We start from the raw sequence: 15,319 nt of genomic DNA on the forward strand, positions 1-15,319 counted from the left end.
CCATTCATGAACTGATCCAGTTAGAAGACCATAGCACAGATATCAGGAGGAATTTCTTCAGAGGGTGGTGAATCTTTGGAATTCTCTGCCCCAGTGAGCTGTGGAGGCTCAGTTGTTGAGTATGTTCAAGACTGAGATCGATAGATTTCTACATATTAAAAACATCAAGGGATTCGGGGATAGTGCAGGTAAATAGTGTTTAAGTAGAAGATCGGCTATGATCTCATTGAATGGCAGAGTGAACTCAAAGGGCTGGATAGCCTGCTCCTGCTCCTATATCTTCTGTTCTTATGACCTGATGACGGAGCAGATATGAAGATGGAAGTTCATCTCGGGGTCAAATATAACATCAAGGTTGTGTACAATCTCATTTAGCCTCTGGCAATTAAAGGCCTGCTACCCGACCTGAACCCGATGACGTGTCAGGTTTGGGTCGGGTCGCTCTTCCGGGTCCAGCTTTTGGACTCAGGTCTGGGTCGGACATGCACAGTACTACCTTTTGCTCTACTGGGAGGAAAGGAAAGTTGAGCAAGTAAGCATCAAACTTTGAAAAACCTATCTGAGCTGGGAATCCAGGACGTCAAAGAGGGAAACGTGCATCCGGACTCCACAGACGCTGAGTCTGCGCAGTGAGCATCTCTGTGATGTCATTGCGCTCATGCTGCAGCTTCCTTCCATTCCATCCATCCAAAAGTGGTAAGTACAGTGAGTGCACTATGGTTGGGTCGGGTCGGGCCGGGCACGGGTCAGGTCGGGCGTGGGAAAAGATGGAAGGACTTGGGCCGGTTCAGGCTCAGGTCTGATGTGGTTCTGTTTGGTTCGGTCGTTTTTTTTTTCCAGACCCGAGCAGGCCTTTACTGACAATTGCCAAAGAAAGGGATGGAGCAGAGTTTGTGGTGGGGGCAAAAGACAATGGCTTTGGTCTTCTCAGTATTTAGCTGGAGGAAATTTTGGCTAATTTATTTTTGGATATTGGGCAAGCAGTATAACAAATCAGAGACAGTGAAGGGGTGGAGAGAGGTGGTGATGAGGTAGTTCTGGGTGTCATCAGTCTACCTGTGGAACCTGCTGCTGTGTTTTTAGATGATGTAACAGAAAAGAAAATTTTGAAGGAGAGCAGTGTCCTGGGCAAAATTTATCCCTCAATCAACATCATAGAGCAAGGTAAATGAAAAAGTCTTGCTGGGCACTTACCTCATATTATGCATTAGCTGTTACAAATTATAGGCTTTTCATTCTTTTTTGAAATTTAATGATGTCATGCAAACTGTCTGAATCTGGTATGGCTGTGATGGGTGATGGATAGCAGGGTAAGTAATTCAAATTGCGTAAAATTTGATTTATTGGTCCCTAGAATATCTGTACAGTTACAGACTGTTTTGTCTTTTTAAGTTTTGATTAAAGCTTAGCAAGAGTGCAAAATAGGGAAAACTGGGAATAGTTAGACCATTTCCCTTCATTACAAGGTCAGGAATGGGGGTGTTTGCTGATGATTCCACAATCTTCAGCTCCATTTGCAACTCTGCTAATAATGAAGCAGTGATGCCACTCTACAATAGGCCCTGTGTAACATCAAGACTTAGGCTGACAAATGGCAGTTAACATTTGTGCTATGTAAGTGCCAAGTAATGGTCATCTCCAACAGGACATCTCTTGATCTTGAATAATGAGGGAGAAATTAGAGTGTGAGAGAAAGCGAGCTAGAAATATAAAAACAGATAGTGAGAGTTTCTACAAGTATTTAAAAAAGAAAAGAATAACTGAATTGAGCATTGGTGCCTTAGAGAGTGAGACTGGGGAATTAATAATGGGGAAAAATGGAAATAGAAAAAGCATTGAACAGGTATTTTGTGTCGGTCTTCATTGTCGAAGACGCAAACATCCCAAGGGTACTTAAAAATCAAGAGGTAAAAAGGGAAGAGGAACTTAAAGCAATCACAATCACTAGGGAAAAGGTACTGGGAAAAATATTAGAACTAAAGGCTAACAAATCCCCTGGACCTGATGGCTTCCATCCTAGGCTCTTAAAAGAGATAGTAAATGCAGTGGCTGTGATCTTCCAAAATTCCCTAGATTCTGGAAAGGTCCCAACAGATTGGAAATCGCAAATATAACGCCTCTATTCAAGAAAGAGGGAGACAGGAAACTATTGGGGAAATTTTATGGGCCTGGCAAAAGTGACTTTGGAGGGCGGGGTGATTCAATCAGGCGTGATTTGTTTTCTTGGATTTCTGATGGTAGGTTTTTGTATTGCAATTAAGTCAGCTGCGTGTTTGCGGCAGTCTGACCCCCCACCCCCACCCCCACCCCCCACATGGTGGCGATTGCAGCTTTACATGCATTTCCATACCATGAATACGCAATACCTACACTTAATTCAAATTAAGTCCTCCCTGCCAGATTAGGTTAGCTGCGAATGGTATTCCCGTGCCACCCATTTCACATTCATTTAAAGGTTGCAAAAACTAGTCAGCTTTGTGCAGTTGTGGTTGAAGTTAGTGTTTTCATGTCTTGCACTCATTGGCACAAGGAAGGCCAACATTGGAATGGATGTTTGGCTCCAGGCTCGGCACCAGCAAGGGCTATTCTCAGGCGATGGTGGGGCAGGCATGGGGGTTGGGAGCGTGGAGGCGCAGGGGAGGGCAGCCGACTTTGACACAGGGTGGGGTTAACGGGTGCACGGAACAGCAGGGGAGGGTACTCGGGCAGGACAGGGTGGAGTCTCGGGTAGGTGGAGGAGCAGACAAGGGAGGGAGGGCAGCGTTCAAGGTGTGTAGTGGTAGTTATTGAAGCTGCAGCTGGCTGTGGGTGGTTGCAGGGGGTGGTGGGTTGATGTGTGCATGACGGCAAACAGATGGTCATGAGGGGCCTAACAGGAGAGATGAGTGCTGGCTACGTCTGGGTCCTGTGGGGTGAAATCAGGGTACTGGCTGGCAGAGGGAATGGACACGAGCAAAAAAATTGAGGGAGAGGTGGTGCTTGGGTTCAAACCGAAAATGAAGGGAAACCAAGACCAAATTATAGAAAGCTTATTCTGTGGCCACAATCAGCATATGCTTCTGAGGGCTGCTGATCCTTGTGGCTTACAACACAGAATGATTTATTGAAGTGTGGCTCACTGAGTGACAGCGGGTTGCAGCGATGAAAGTCTGTCCCTGCCACATGAGCACATGCATCTCCTGTGCCCATCGCTGCACAGTTAATTTGTATGTAAAATTGCTTGTGAAACGGGAAAAGGGGCAGAAGTGGAAGGACAGTTCTGTTGTCGGAAATGCCACGGGACTCATAAAATCCCGGCCTATAGGCCAGTTAGCCTAACATTTGTCATAGGGAAAATGTTAGAATCCATTATTAAGGAGGTAACAGCAGGATATTTAGAAAATCATAATACAATCAGGCAGAGCCAGCATGGTTTTGTGAAAGGGAAATCATGTTTGACTGATTTATTAGAGTTCTTTGAGGAAGTAACAAGCAAGGTGGATAAAGGGGAACCTGTGGTGCACGTGGATTTCCAAAAGGCATTCGATAAGGTGCCACATCAAAGGTTACTGCCCAAAATAAGAGCTCATGGTGTAGGGAGTAACATATTAGTTTGGATAGAATATTGGTTAGCTAACAGGAAGCAGAGAGTAGGGATAAATGGGCCATTTTCAGGTTGGCAAGCTGTAGCTAGTGGAGTGCCACAGGGGTCAGTGCTGGGGTCTCAACTATTTACGATCTATATCAGTAACTTGGATGAAGGGACAGAATGTATGGTTGTTAAATTTGCAGATGACATACAGACAGGTAGGAAGGAAAGTTGTCAAGAGGACCTAAAGAGTCTACAAAGGGGTATAGGTAGGTTAAGTGAGTGGGCAAATATTTGGCAGATGGAGTATAATGTGGAAAATGTGAACTTGTCCACTTTGGCAGGAAGAAGAGAAAAGCATTATATTATTTGAATTGAGAGAGGTTGCAGAACTCTACGGTACAAAGGGATCTAGTTGTCCTGGTACATAAATCACAAAAAATTAGTATGCAGGTACAGCAAGTGATTAGGAAGGCAAATGGAATGTTGCCGTTTATTGCAAGGGGAATCAAGTATAAAACTGGGGAATGTGTTGTTACCACTATACAGGGCCTTAGTTAAACTTCATTAAGAGTACTGTGTACAGTTTTGGTCTCCTTACTTAAGAAAGGATATAATTGCATTAAAAACAGTTCAGAGAAGGTTCACTTGACTGATTCCTGGCATTGAGGGGTTATCTTATGATGAATGTTTGAGCAGGTTGGGCCTATACTCATTGGAGTTTAGAAGAATGAGAGGTGATCTTATTGAAACATATAAGATCCTGAGGGGACATGAAAGGGTGGATGCTGAAAGGATGTTACCCCACGTGGGGGAGTCTAGAACTAGGGGACACAGTTTAAATATTAGAAGTCTCCCATTTAAGACTGAGATGAGAATTTTTTTTTCTCTGAGGGTCGTTTCTGGAATTATTTTCCCCAGAGAGCAGTGGAGGCTGGGTCATTGAATATATTCAAGGCTAAGTTAGATAGATTTTCGATCGACAAGGGTGTCAAGGGTTATGGGGGGGCAGACAGAAATGTGGAGTTAAGTCCTTAATCAGATCAGCCATGATCTTATCAAATGATGGGGCAGGCTCGAGGGGCCAAATGGCCTACTCATGCTCCTATTTCTTGTGTTCTGGTGACACCATCATCACCAAGTCGTCCTCCATCAGCATTTTGGGGGTGGGGGGGTGGTTGTTGGGGTCACCATTTACATACGAATTAGGAGCAGGAGTAGACCACTCAGCCCTTCAAACCTGTTCCACCATTCAACAAGATCATGGCTGATCTGATTGTAACCTCAACTCCACATTCCCGCCAACCCCCGATAACCTTTCACCCCCTAGCATATCACGAATCTATCCACCTCTGCCTTCAAAATATTCAAAGGCTCTGCTTCCACTGCCTTTTGAGGAAGAGAGATCCAAAGATTCACAACCCTCTGAGAGAAAAAAATTCTCCTCATCTCTGTCTTAAATGGGCGACCCCTTATTTTTAAACAGTGAGCCCTAGTTCTAGATTCTCCCACAAGGGGAAACATCCTTTCCACATCCATCCTGTCAAGACCCCTCAGGATCTTGTGTTACAGTCAAGTCACCTCTTACTTTTCTAAACTCCAGCAGATACAAGCCTGTCCTGTCCAATCTTTCCTCATAAGACCAACCGCCCAATCCAGCTATTAGTCTAGTAAACCATCTCTGAACAGCTTCCAATGCATCTGAGGAGACCAATATTGTACACCATACTCCAGATGTGGTCTCACCAATGCCCTGTATAACTGTAGCATAACCTCCCTACTTTGGTATTCAATTCCTCTCGCAAGAAATTATAACATTCGATTACCTTTCCTAATTACTTGCTGTGCCTGAATACTAACCTTTTGTGATTCATGCACTAGGACACCCAGATCCCTCTGCATCTCAGAGCTGTGCAGTCTCTCACCATTTAGATAATATGCTTTTTATTCTTCCTGCCAAAATTGACAATTCCACATTTTCCCACATTATACTCCTTTTGCTAGATCTTTGCCATTTCACTTAACCTATCTATATCCCTTTGTAGTCTCCTTATGTCCTCTTCACAACTTACTTTCCTAAATAAATTTGTGTCATCAGCAAATTTAGCAACCATACCTTCAGTCCCTTCATCTCAGTCATGTGACACACCACTCATTACGTCTTGCCAACCTGAAAATTACCCATTTATGCCTACTCTCTGTTTCCTGTTAGCTAGCCAATCTTCTGTCCAAGCTATTATGTTGCCCCCTACACCATGAGCTTTTATTTTCTGCAATAACCTTTGATGTGGCATGTTATCAAATGCCTTCTGGAAATCTAAGTACAATACATCCACCAGTTCACCTTTATCCGCAACACATTTTACTTCTTCAAAGAACCAGAAGCTGTCCTGAATCAGCCACATTAACCCTATGGTTACTACAACAAGACAAAACCTGAGTACTCTGCAAAGAGTGCCGCATCTCCTGACCTCTCAGATTCCTGTCCACCATCTGCAAGGCTCAAATGAGGAGCATGAAGCTAATACATTCCATTCATTTAGATGGGTGCAGCTGTAACAACACTTAAGAAGCTCAACAGGATCTAGGGTAGAGCATAAAAGCAGAATACTGCGGATGCTGGAAATCTGAAATAAAAACAGGAAGTGCTGGAAATACTCAGTAGGTCTGGCAGCATCTATGGAGAAACAGAGTTAATGTTTCAGGCCTGTGACCATTCATCAGAACAGAGCATCAGGATGGAGCAGTTCACTTGATTGGTGCCTCTGCAATGGATTCAATCTCCACCTTCACCACCAGCACACTCTGCTAGAGTAGGAATGATCTACCTGACCCTCTGCAGTACCTCACCAAAGCTACTATGACAGCACATCTCTCCACTGCACCCTCTACTACCATGAAGAACAAGAGCAGTAATGTTGTGGGAGCAGTGTCACCACCAAGATTCCCTCCAAGTTACACCCCATCCTGACTTGGACACACATCACCATTGTTTCATCATTGCAGTGTCAAATTCCTTAAAATGCCTAATGTCTTTGTGGGAGCACCATTGCCACAAGAACAGCAGTAGTTCAAGGAAATGACCCAGTACCACCTTGTGAGGACTGCACAATAAATGTGCCAGGGACTTACACAACCCAAAAACACATTTATTAAAAATTGCTTTTGGGAGAACCATACTGTTCATCTTGGTGAAAACCATGTTGCACTGATGCAAGACATGCAGAATAAGAATACTGAATTTGCTTTGATTCTGCATTTTCCTAGCAGGTAGAAACCGGGAGGATGAGGTAGTCTTGCCTTTATTCTAGTACTGCAGTCCCACTGTACCATTATTATCACAATTAACAATAGCTTAGTGAAAACATTGGCTTAATAAAAACAATCATTTGCTGGTGCTTGTGGAGAAAAATTACAATTCTTAGCACTTAACAGTGTAGGAGTAACTTCCATTCATTTAAATGGTATGAAAATCATGAGCAGTGCACCACATATTATAATATGGGCTCCCAAAGGGCGAGGCTTCTTCTGGGAGTACGAAAGCAAAACATTATAATTCTATTTTAAACAAAACAAACAATTGCTATGGAAATAATGCACACTGACAGTAGATGTGTTCTCCCTTTGTGTTGCAGGAAGATACCTGGGCGGAATGTTTATGCGCAGATGCATAATGAAAAGGAGCAGGAAATGACCAGCCCTGTCAATCACAGTGAAGACACACAGCACATCATACAAGGGGAAGAGTATATTGATGATGATTTAGACTCCCAGACGCTAGGTAACGGAAGAGGTAGTCTGTTTTCTCAGTCTCTTTTTTCGAAACAATGATATTTGGAATTTGGTGAAAATTATGGAATGATGCAGTGCAGAAAGAGGCTCTTCGGTCCATCATGCCTGTGTTGCTCTTTGGTAGAGCTATCCAATTAGTCCCTCTCACATGCTCTTTCCCAGTAGCCTTGTAAATTTTTTCTCCCAAGTATTTATCAAATTGCCTTTTGGAAGTTACTATTGACTCTACTGCCACCCTTCGGATAGTGCATTCCAGATCACAACTTGCTGCGTTACAAAAAAAGTTTCCTCAAGTTGCTTCTGCCTCTTTTGCCAATTGTCTTAAGTCTGTCTCCTCTAGTTACTGACCCTTCTGCACTGGAAACAATTTCTTCTCATTTACTCTTTAACACCTCTATCAAATATCCCCGTAACCTTCTCTGTTTTAAGGAGGAAAACACCAGCTTCTCCCATAGCTGAAGTCTCTCATCCCTCATATCAATCTAGTAAATCTCTTCTGTACCCTCTCCAAGGCCTTGGCATCCTTCTGAAAGTACGGTGCCCAGAATTGAACACAATACTCCAGATGAGGCCTAACAATATTTTTTTTTATTTTTTATTTAGAGATACAGCACTGAAACAGGCCTTTCGGCCCACCGAGTCTGTGCCGCCCAAGAACCACCCATTTATACTAACCCTGTAGTAATCCCATTTTCCCTACCACCTACCTACACTAGGGGCAATTTATAATGGCCAATTTACCTCTCACCTGCAAGTCTTTGGCAGTGGGAGGAGACCGGAGCACCCGGCGAAAACCCACGCGGTCACAGGGAGAACTTGCAAACTCCGCACAGGCAGTACCCAGAATTGAACCTGGAGCTGTGAGGCTGCGGTGCTAACCACTGCGCCACTATGCCACCCCTGTGATCTGCAGTATTTTTGTGGAGTGCTCCTCCTGGATCCACAAAAATATAACCCAGGCATTTTTCTTAGCTATTTTTGGATCAGACACCAGCTGTGTCCCTTTAAGGACTGCTGGCTAGGCTGCTCAGTGCCAGAACATGGCACACACCCTGTCCACGTGTTCCTAAAATTTGCAGTTGGGGTCCTGACTACATAATAGAAACTTGATTTGCATCATCAAGAGGCCTACCACCTGAAAAAGGCAAACATTCCAGCCACCCAAGGAAAGGAAACTGGGCAAATATGTCAATTTGTAAAGTGGCAGAAGATCTGTGGGAGGTGTTCAAAAAAGAATTTAAATGTGATACAGAACCAGTTTATATCCTTAAGGGGCAAGAGGTCTTGCCAATAAAAACAGCCATGGATGACTAAATAGGAAGAGATAGCATAAAATTAAAAGAAAAACCATACAAAAAATAGCACAGAGCCTGGCAAATGGCAGAGATTCAAAGAACAGCAAAGGGTGTCAAAGCAGATAGTAAGAGCTATAAAAAGGGAATATGAAAAGAAACTTGCAAGGGATATCAAAACCAACACAAAAATATTTTACAATTTAGAAAAAGGTGGTCAGGAGCAATACGGGCCCCTTGAAAACTGATAACGCTGATATTATCAATGAAAATAAGGTAATGGTGACATGTTGAATAATTTGTGTCAGTATTTACTGTAGAAGAGGAGGATAGTATGTCAGGAATCTTAAGGAAACTTATATTGAATCAGGAAAGGGATTCACCAAATATAACATAAGCAAAATAATAGTAATGGAGAAAATAACACCGTAGAAGGACAAATCCCAGGAGGAGATGGTTTCCATCCCAGGCTTTTAAATGAAGTAGGTGAGAACACTGCAGATGACCTAACTATAATCTTCCAACGTTCTCTCGATTCGGAAACTATTCCTTTAGTCTGGAAGATTGCGCATGTTACTCCACTATGTGAGAAAGGTGAGAGAGGGAAAGCGGGGAATTATGGACCAGTTAGCCCATCTGTTGTTAGGAATTTACGAGAGTCTATAATTAAGGATAAGGTGACAGAACACCATGAAAATTTTCAGCTGATCAGAGAAAGCCAACATGGATTTGAAATGGGTAGGTCATGGCTGACCAACTGGATTGAATTTTTTGAAAAGGTGACTAAAGTAGTAGACAGGGGAATGACCATGGAGGTTACTTATATGCACTTCCAGAACGCATTTGACAATGACCCTGATAAGTGACTGTTAGTTAAAGTTGAAGCTCATGGAATTGAAAACAAATTATAGAACAGACAGGCGTTTCTGTGGCACTAAACATGACTGCAGGATGGTGTGTTGCCTCCCTGGTGCCAGGGTCAAGGATGTCATGGAGAGGCTGCAGGACATTCTTCTGGGGGAGGGTGAACAGCCAGAGGTCATCGTCCATATTGGCACCAATGACGTAGGTAAGAAGGAGGATGAGGTTCTGAAAGCAGATTTTAGGGAGCTGGGGAGGAGATTAAAAAGCAGGACCTCAAAAGCAGTAATCTCAGGATTACTCTCAGTCCCACGTGCAAGTGAGCAAAGGAATAGGGGAATTGAATGATTGAACCCGCGGCTGGAGAACTGGTGTAGGAGGGAGGGCATCAGATTTCTAAGACATTGGGACCGGTTCTGGAGCAGGTGGGACCTGTACAAGATTGCATCTTAGCAGGACTGGGACAAATATCCTTGCAGGGAGATTTGCTAGTGCTGTTGGGGAGGGTTTAAACTAAATTGTCAGGGGGGTGGGCACCTGAGAGGGAGTTCAGATCAGAGGGAAGCAAAACTGGTAACTTGTCAGGGGTGTGAGAAGCCGGAGCAAATATTCAAGAGAAATACCAAGGTGCACAGAATACTGGGGAGATAGATAGCACGAGAGTAGGGAATATACTTGGCTCAAAGAAAGGCAGGACTGGGTGTTAAATATTACTGGATACAAGGTGCTCAGGAAAGATAGGAAAGGGAAAAAATGGGGAGGGGTGGCGGTATTGATTAAGGAGGGCATTGCAGTGCTGGGGAGAAAGGATGTTCCAGAGGGGTGGAGGACAGAATCAATTTGGCTAGAGCTAAGGAACAAAAAAGGTGCAGTTACATTGCTCAGTGTAGTCTATAGGCCACCAGCTAGTGGGAAGGACGTGGAGGAACAAATTTGCAAGGAAATTACAGACAGGTGCAACAATTATAGGGTAGTTTTAATGGGGGACTTTAATTTATCCAAATATAAACTGGGATAATAGCATAAAGGGATAAAGGGCAGTGAAGGACAAGAGTTCCTAGAGTGTGTTCAGGAGAATATTCTACAACAGTATGTTGCTAGTCCAACAAGAAAGGAGGCACTGCTAGACCTAGTTCTTGGGAAGGATGTGGTCCAAGTGGATCAAGTATCAGTAGGAGAGAATTTAAGGGACAGTGATCGTTGTATCATAAGGTTTAGGCTGACTGGAAAAGGATGAAGAGCAATACAGGGTAAGAATGATTAACTGGGGGGAAGCCAACTTCAATGGGGTAAGAATGGAGCTGGGGCGAATAAATTGGAGTCAAAAGCTGGCAGGAAAACGGGTAGATGAAGAATGGGCTACCTTCAAAGAAGAGATAGTTCGGGCACAGTCGAGGCATGTTCCCTCAAAGGGGAAAGGTAGAGCAAACCAATGCCAAGCTCCCTGGATAACAAAAGAGGTAGAGATTAAGATAAAGAAGAAAAAGTGTGCGTATGACACATGCCAGGTAGAAAATACTATTGAAAACCAGGAAGAATATAGAAGATCCAGAGGGGAAGTGAAAAAGCAAATAAGAGAAGCAAAGCGAGAGCATGAAAAGAGACTGGCAGCTAACATTAAAGGAAATACCAAAGTTTCCTATAGGCATATAAATAGTAAAAGGGCGGTAAAAGGAGGAGTGGGGCCGATTAGGGACAAGAAAGGGGATTTACACATGGAGGCAGAGGGCATTGCTGAGGTATTAAATGAATACTTTGCATCTCTCTTTACCAAGGAAGAAGATGCAACCCAGGCAATGTTGAAAGAGGAGATATGTCATCCACTAGAGGGGTTCAAAATTGGTAAAGAGGAAGTATTAGATAGGCTGTCTGAACTTAAAGTGGATAAGGCACCAGGGCCGGATGGGATGTATTCAAGGATACTGAGGGAAGTGAGAGTGGAAATCGCAGAGATGCTGGCCAAAGCTTTTCAGTCTTAGACTCCGGGGTGGTGCCAGAGGACTGGAGAATTGCAAACATTACACCCTTGTTCAAAAAAGGGTGTAAATATAAGCCCAGCAACTACAGGTCTGTCAGTTTAACTTCAGTGGTGGGAAAAGTTCTAGAAAAAATAATTTGGGACAAAATCAATAGTCACATGGACAAATGCGAGTTAATTATGTAGTATATCTGGACTTCCAGAAGTCATTTGATAAAGTGCCGCACAAAAGGTTAATACACAAGGTACGATCACATGGGATTAGGGGCAATTTATTAGCTTGGATAAAGGATTGGCTAACCAACAGAAAACAGAGAGTCGGGATAAATGGGTCTTTTTCTGGTTGGCAAGATGTAACTAGTGGGGTGCCACAGGGTTCGGTCCTTGAGCCCCAACCATTTACAATATATATTAATGACTTGGATGCAAGATAGTCAAATTTGCAGATGACACTAAAATAGGTGGGATAGTAAGTTGCAATAAAGAAATAAGAAATTTACAAATGGATATGGATAGGTTAGGTGAATGAGCCAAAATTTGGCAGATGGAGTTTAACGTGGATAAGTGTGAGGTTATCCACTTTGGTCGGAAGAATAGAAAGGCAAATTATTATCTAAATGGAGAGAAACTTCAGAATGCTTCGGTGCAGAGGGATCTGGGTGTCGTCATGCATGAATCGCAGAAAGCTAGTATGCAGGTACAGCAGGTAATAAGGAAGGAAAATGGAATTTTGGCATTTATTGCTAAAGGAATAGAATATAAAAGTAGGGAAGTGTTGCTGCAACTGTACAAGGCATTAGTGAGAGCACACCTGTGTATTGCGTACAGTTTTGGTCCCCTTACTTGAGGAGGGATGTAGTTGCATTGGAGGCAGTTCAGAGGAGGTTCGCTAGATTGATTCCAGGGATGAGGGATTGAGAGATTGATCACTTTTGACCTTAACTCTCTAGAGTTTAGAAGAATGAGAGGAGATCTAATTGAGGTATATAAGATGATTAAGGGGATTGACAAAGTAGACGTAGAGAGGATGTTTCTTGTGGGGAAATCTAGAACGAGAGGCCATAGTTTTAGGATAAGGAGTAGCAGATTTAAAACAGAGATGAGAAGAAATTACTTCTCTCAAAGGGTCGTGAGTCTGTGGAATTCATTACCCCAGAGTGTGGTGGATGCTGCGACATTAGTAAATTTAAGGAGGAGTTAGACAGATTTTTAATTAGTAATGGTTTGAAGGATTGTGGAGAACGGGCAGGAAATTGGAGTTGAGGCCAAGATGAGATCAGCCATGATCGTATTGAATGGCAGAGCAGGCTCGAGGGGCTGAATTGCCTATTCCTGCTCCTAGTTTTTTTGACCTTAAGGAAAGCCAGCATGGAATCCATAAGGGAAAATCATGTTTAACTAACTTGTTGGAGTTTTTTGAGGAACTAACAGAGGGTTGATGAGGGTAATGCTGTGGATGTGGTGTACATGGACTTTCAAAATGTATTTGATACAGTGCCACACAACAGACTTGTGAGCAAACTTGTAGCTCATGGAATAAAAGGGACGGTAGGAGCATACATATGAAATTGGCTGAGTGACAGGAAACAGAGTAGTGGTTAATGGATGTTTTTCAGGCTGGAGGAAGGTTTGTAGTGGAATTCCCCAGGGATCAGTGTTGGAACCTTTGCTTTTTCTGATATATATTAATGACCTAGACCTTGGTGTACAGGGCACAATTTCAAAGTTTGCAGATGATACGAAACTTGGAAGCATTCTGAATTGTGAGGAGGATAGTGTTGAACTTCAAAAGGCCATAGACAAGTTAGTGAAATGGGCAGACAGGTGGCAGATGAAGTTCAATGCAGAGAAATGTGAAGTGATTCATTTTGGTAGGAAGAACATGGAGAGACAATATAGAATAAAGGGTACAATTCTAAAGGGGGTGCAGGAGCAGAGGGACCTAGGTGTATATGTGCATAAGTCATTAAAGGTGGCAGGATAGGTTGAGAGAGCAGTTAATAAAGCATACAGTATCCTGGGCTTTATTAATAGGGGCATAGAGTACAAGAACAAGGAAGTTATGTTGAACTTGTATAAGACACTAGTTCAGCTTCAGCTGGAGTATTGCGTCCAATTCTGGACGCCACACTTGAGGAAAGACGTGAGGGCATTGGAGAGAGTACAGAAGAGATTCACGAGAATGGTTCCAGGGATGAGGAATTTCAGTTATGAAGATAGACTGGAGAAGTTAGGACTGTTTTCCTTGGAAAAGAGAAGGCTGAGAGGTGATTTGATAGAGGTATTCAAAATCATTAGGGGTCTGGACAGAGTAGATAGAGAGAAGCTGTTCCCACTCGTGAAAGGATCGAGAACAAGAGGGCACAGATTTAAATTATTTGGTAAGAGAAGCAAAAGTGACATGAGGAAATACTTTTTCACACAGCGAGTAGTTAAGGTCTGGAATGTGCTGCCTGAGAGTGTGGTGGAGGCAGGTTCAATTGAAGCATTCAAAAGGGAATTAGACAGTTATATGAAAAGGAAGAATATGCAGGGTTATGGGGAGAAGGCAGGGGAATGGAACTGAGGGAATTTCTCCTCCAGAGAGCTGGTGCGGGCATGTTGGGCCGAATGGCTCCTTCTGTGCTGTAACAATTCTGTGATTAACCTGGTTTGGAAATTGGCTGAGTAGCTGGAGACAGAGAGTAGGGATAATGAGCAGGTAGATTAATTGGTAGGATTAGTGGTGTTGCAAGGATCTGTGTTGGGGGCTCAATTATTCAACTTTATTAATGACTTAGAAGATGGGATAGAAAGCTACATATCTGAGTTTGCCAATGACACAAAGATAGGTGACATTATGAACAGTGTATGTGGAAGCATAAAATTACAAAGCGATATTAATAGATTAAGTGAGAGCAAAATTGTGGCAAATGATTTCAATATAGGCAAATGTCAGGTCATCCACTTTGGACTGAAAAAGGATAGAACAAACACTGGAGGTCCAAAAAGACTTGGGGTCCATGTACATAGGTAATTAAAATATCTTGGACAGGTACAGAAAATAATCTAAATGGCAAATGGAATGCTGGTCTTTATATCTAGAGGACTAGAATGCAAGGAGGTCGAAGTTATGCTACAGCTATACAAAGCTCTAGTTAGATCACATCTGGACTACTGTGAGCAGTACTGGGTACCACACCTTAGGCAGGTTACATTGGCTTTGGAGGAAGCGCAGCATAGTTTTCTGGAATTATACTGGGACTCCAAGGGTTACATTACAAAGAAAGATTGCAAAAACTATGGTTGGATTCCCTGAAATTTAGCAGGGTTATTTGATTGAAGTTTTCAAGGTATTAGTGGAACAGATAGGGTAGATAGAGAAAAACTATTTCAGCCAGTTGGGAAATCTAGGATTAGGGTGCATAGTATAAAAATGAGAGCCAGACCTTTCAGGAATGAAATTAGGAAACACTTCTACACACAAAGGGTGATAGAAGTTTAGAACTCTCTTCCACAAACGGCAATTGCTGGTAGTTCAATTGTTAATTTTAAATCTGAAATTGATTTTCTATTAAACAAAGGTATTAAGGGATGTGGGGCAAAGGCAGGTATATGGAATTAGGTCGCAGATCTGCCATGATTACATTGAATAGCGGAACAGCTCCACTGGCTAAACGGCCTCCTCCTGTTCCTACTTTCTTAAGGACCCTTTGAAAATGGTGGCATTACCAAGATGTAAATCTACTAACCCCATCTTGAGGCTGTTACTGTCTCATCAAGGCCAAGTTAGCTAGGTGGAATTTGGCCCAACTCTATGTGAGCAGTTAGGAAAAGATGATTCTAATA

The 15,319-nt window shown here is 42.9% G+C and overlaps 1 protein-coding gene across 2 annotated transcripts in view; it reads left to right on the top strand.

Moving 5' to 3' along the window:
• The window catches only part of sorcs2 (sortilin-related VPS10 domain containing receptor 2), an 810,245-nt gene that overhangs the window by 788,373 nt on the left and 6,553 nt on the right, over positions 1–15,319 (top strand). The window contains exon 26 of one of the 2 annotated variants that reach the window (XM_068040075.1): positions 7,204–7,361. In XM_068040075.1, the coding sequence (XP_067896176.1) occupies positions 7,204–7,361 (158 nt within the window). The remainder of the gene's footprint in view (positions 1–7,203; positions 7,362–15,319) is intronic. The other variant, XM_068040081.1, reaches the window with a different exon arrangement.

This window comes from Heterodontus francisci, chromosome 1 (genome assembly GCF_036365525.1).
Source record: "Heterodontus francisci isolate sHetFra1 chromosome 1, sHetFra1.hap1, whole genome shotgun sequence".
NCBI lineage: Eukaryota > Metazoa > Chordata > Chondrichthyes > Heterodontiformes > Heterodontidae > Heterodontus > Heterodontus francisci.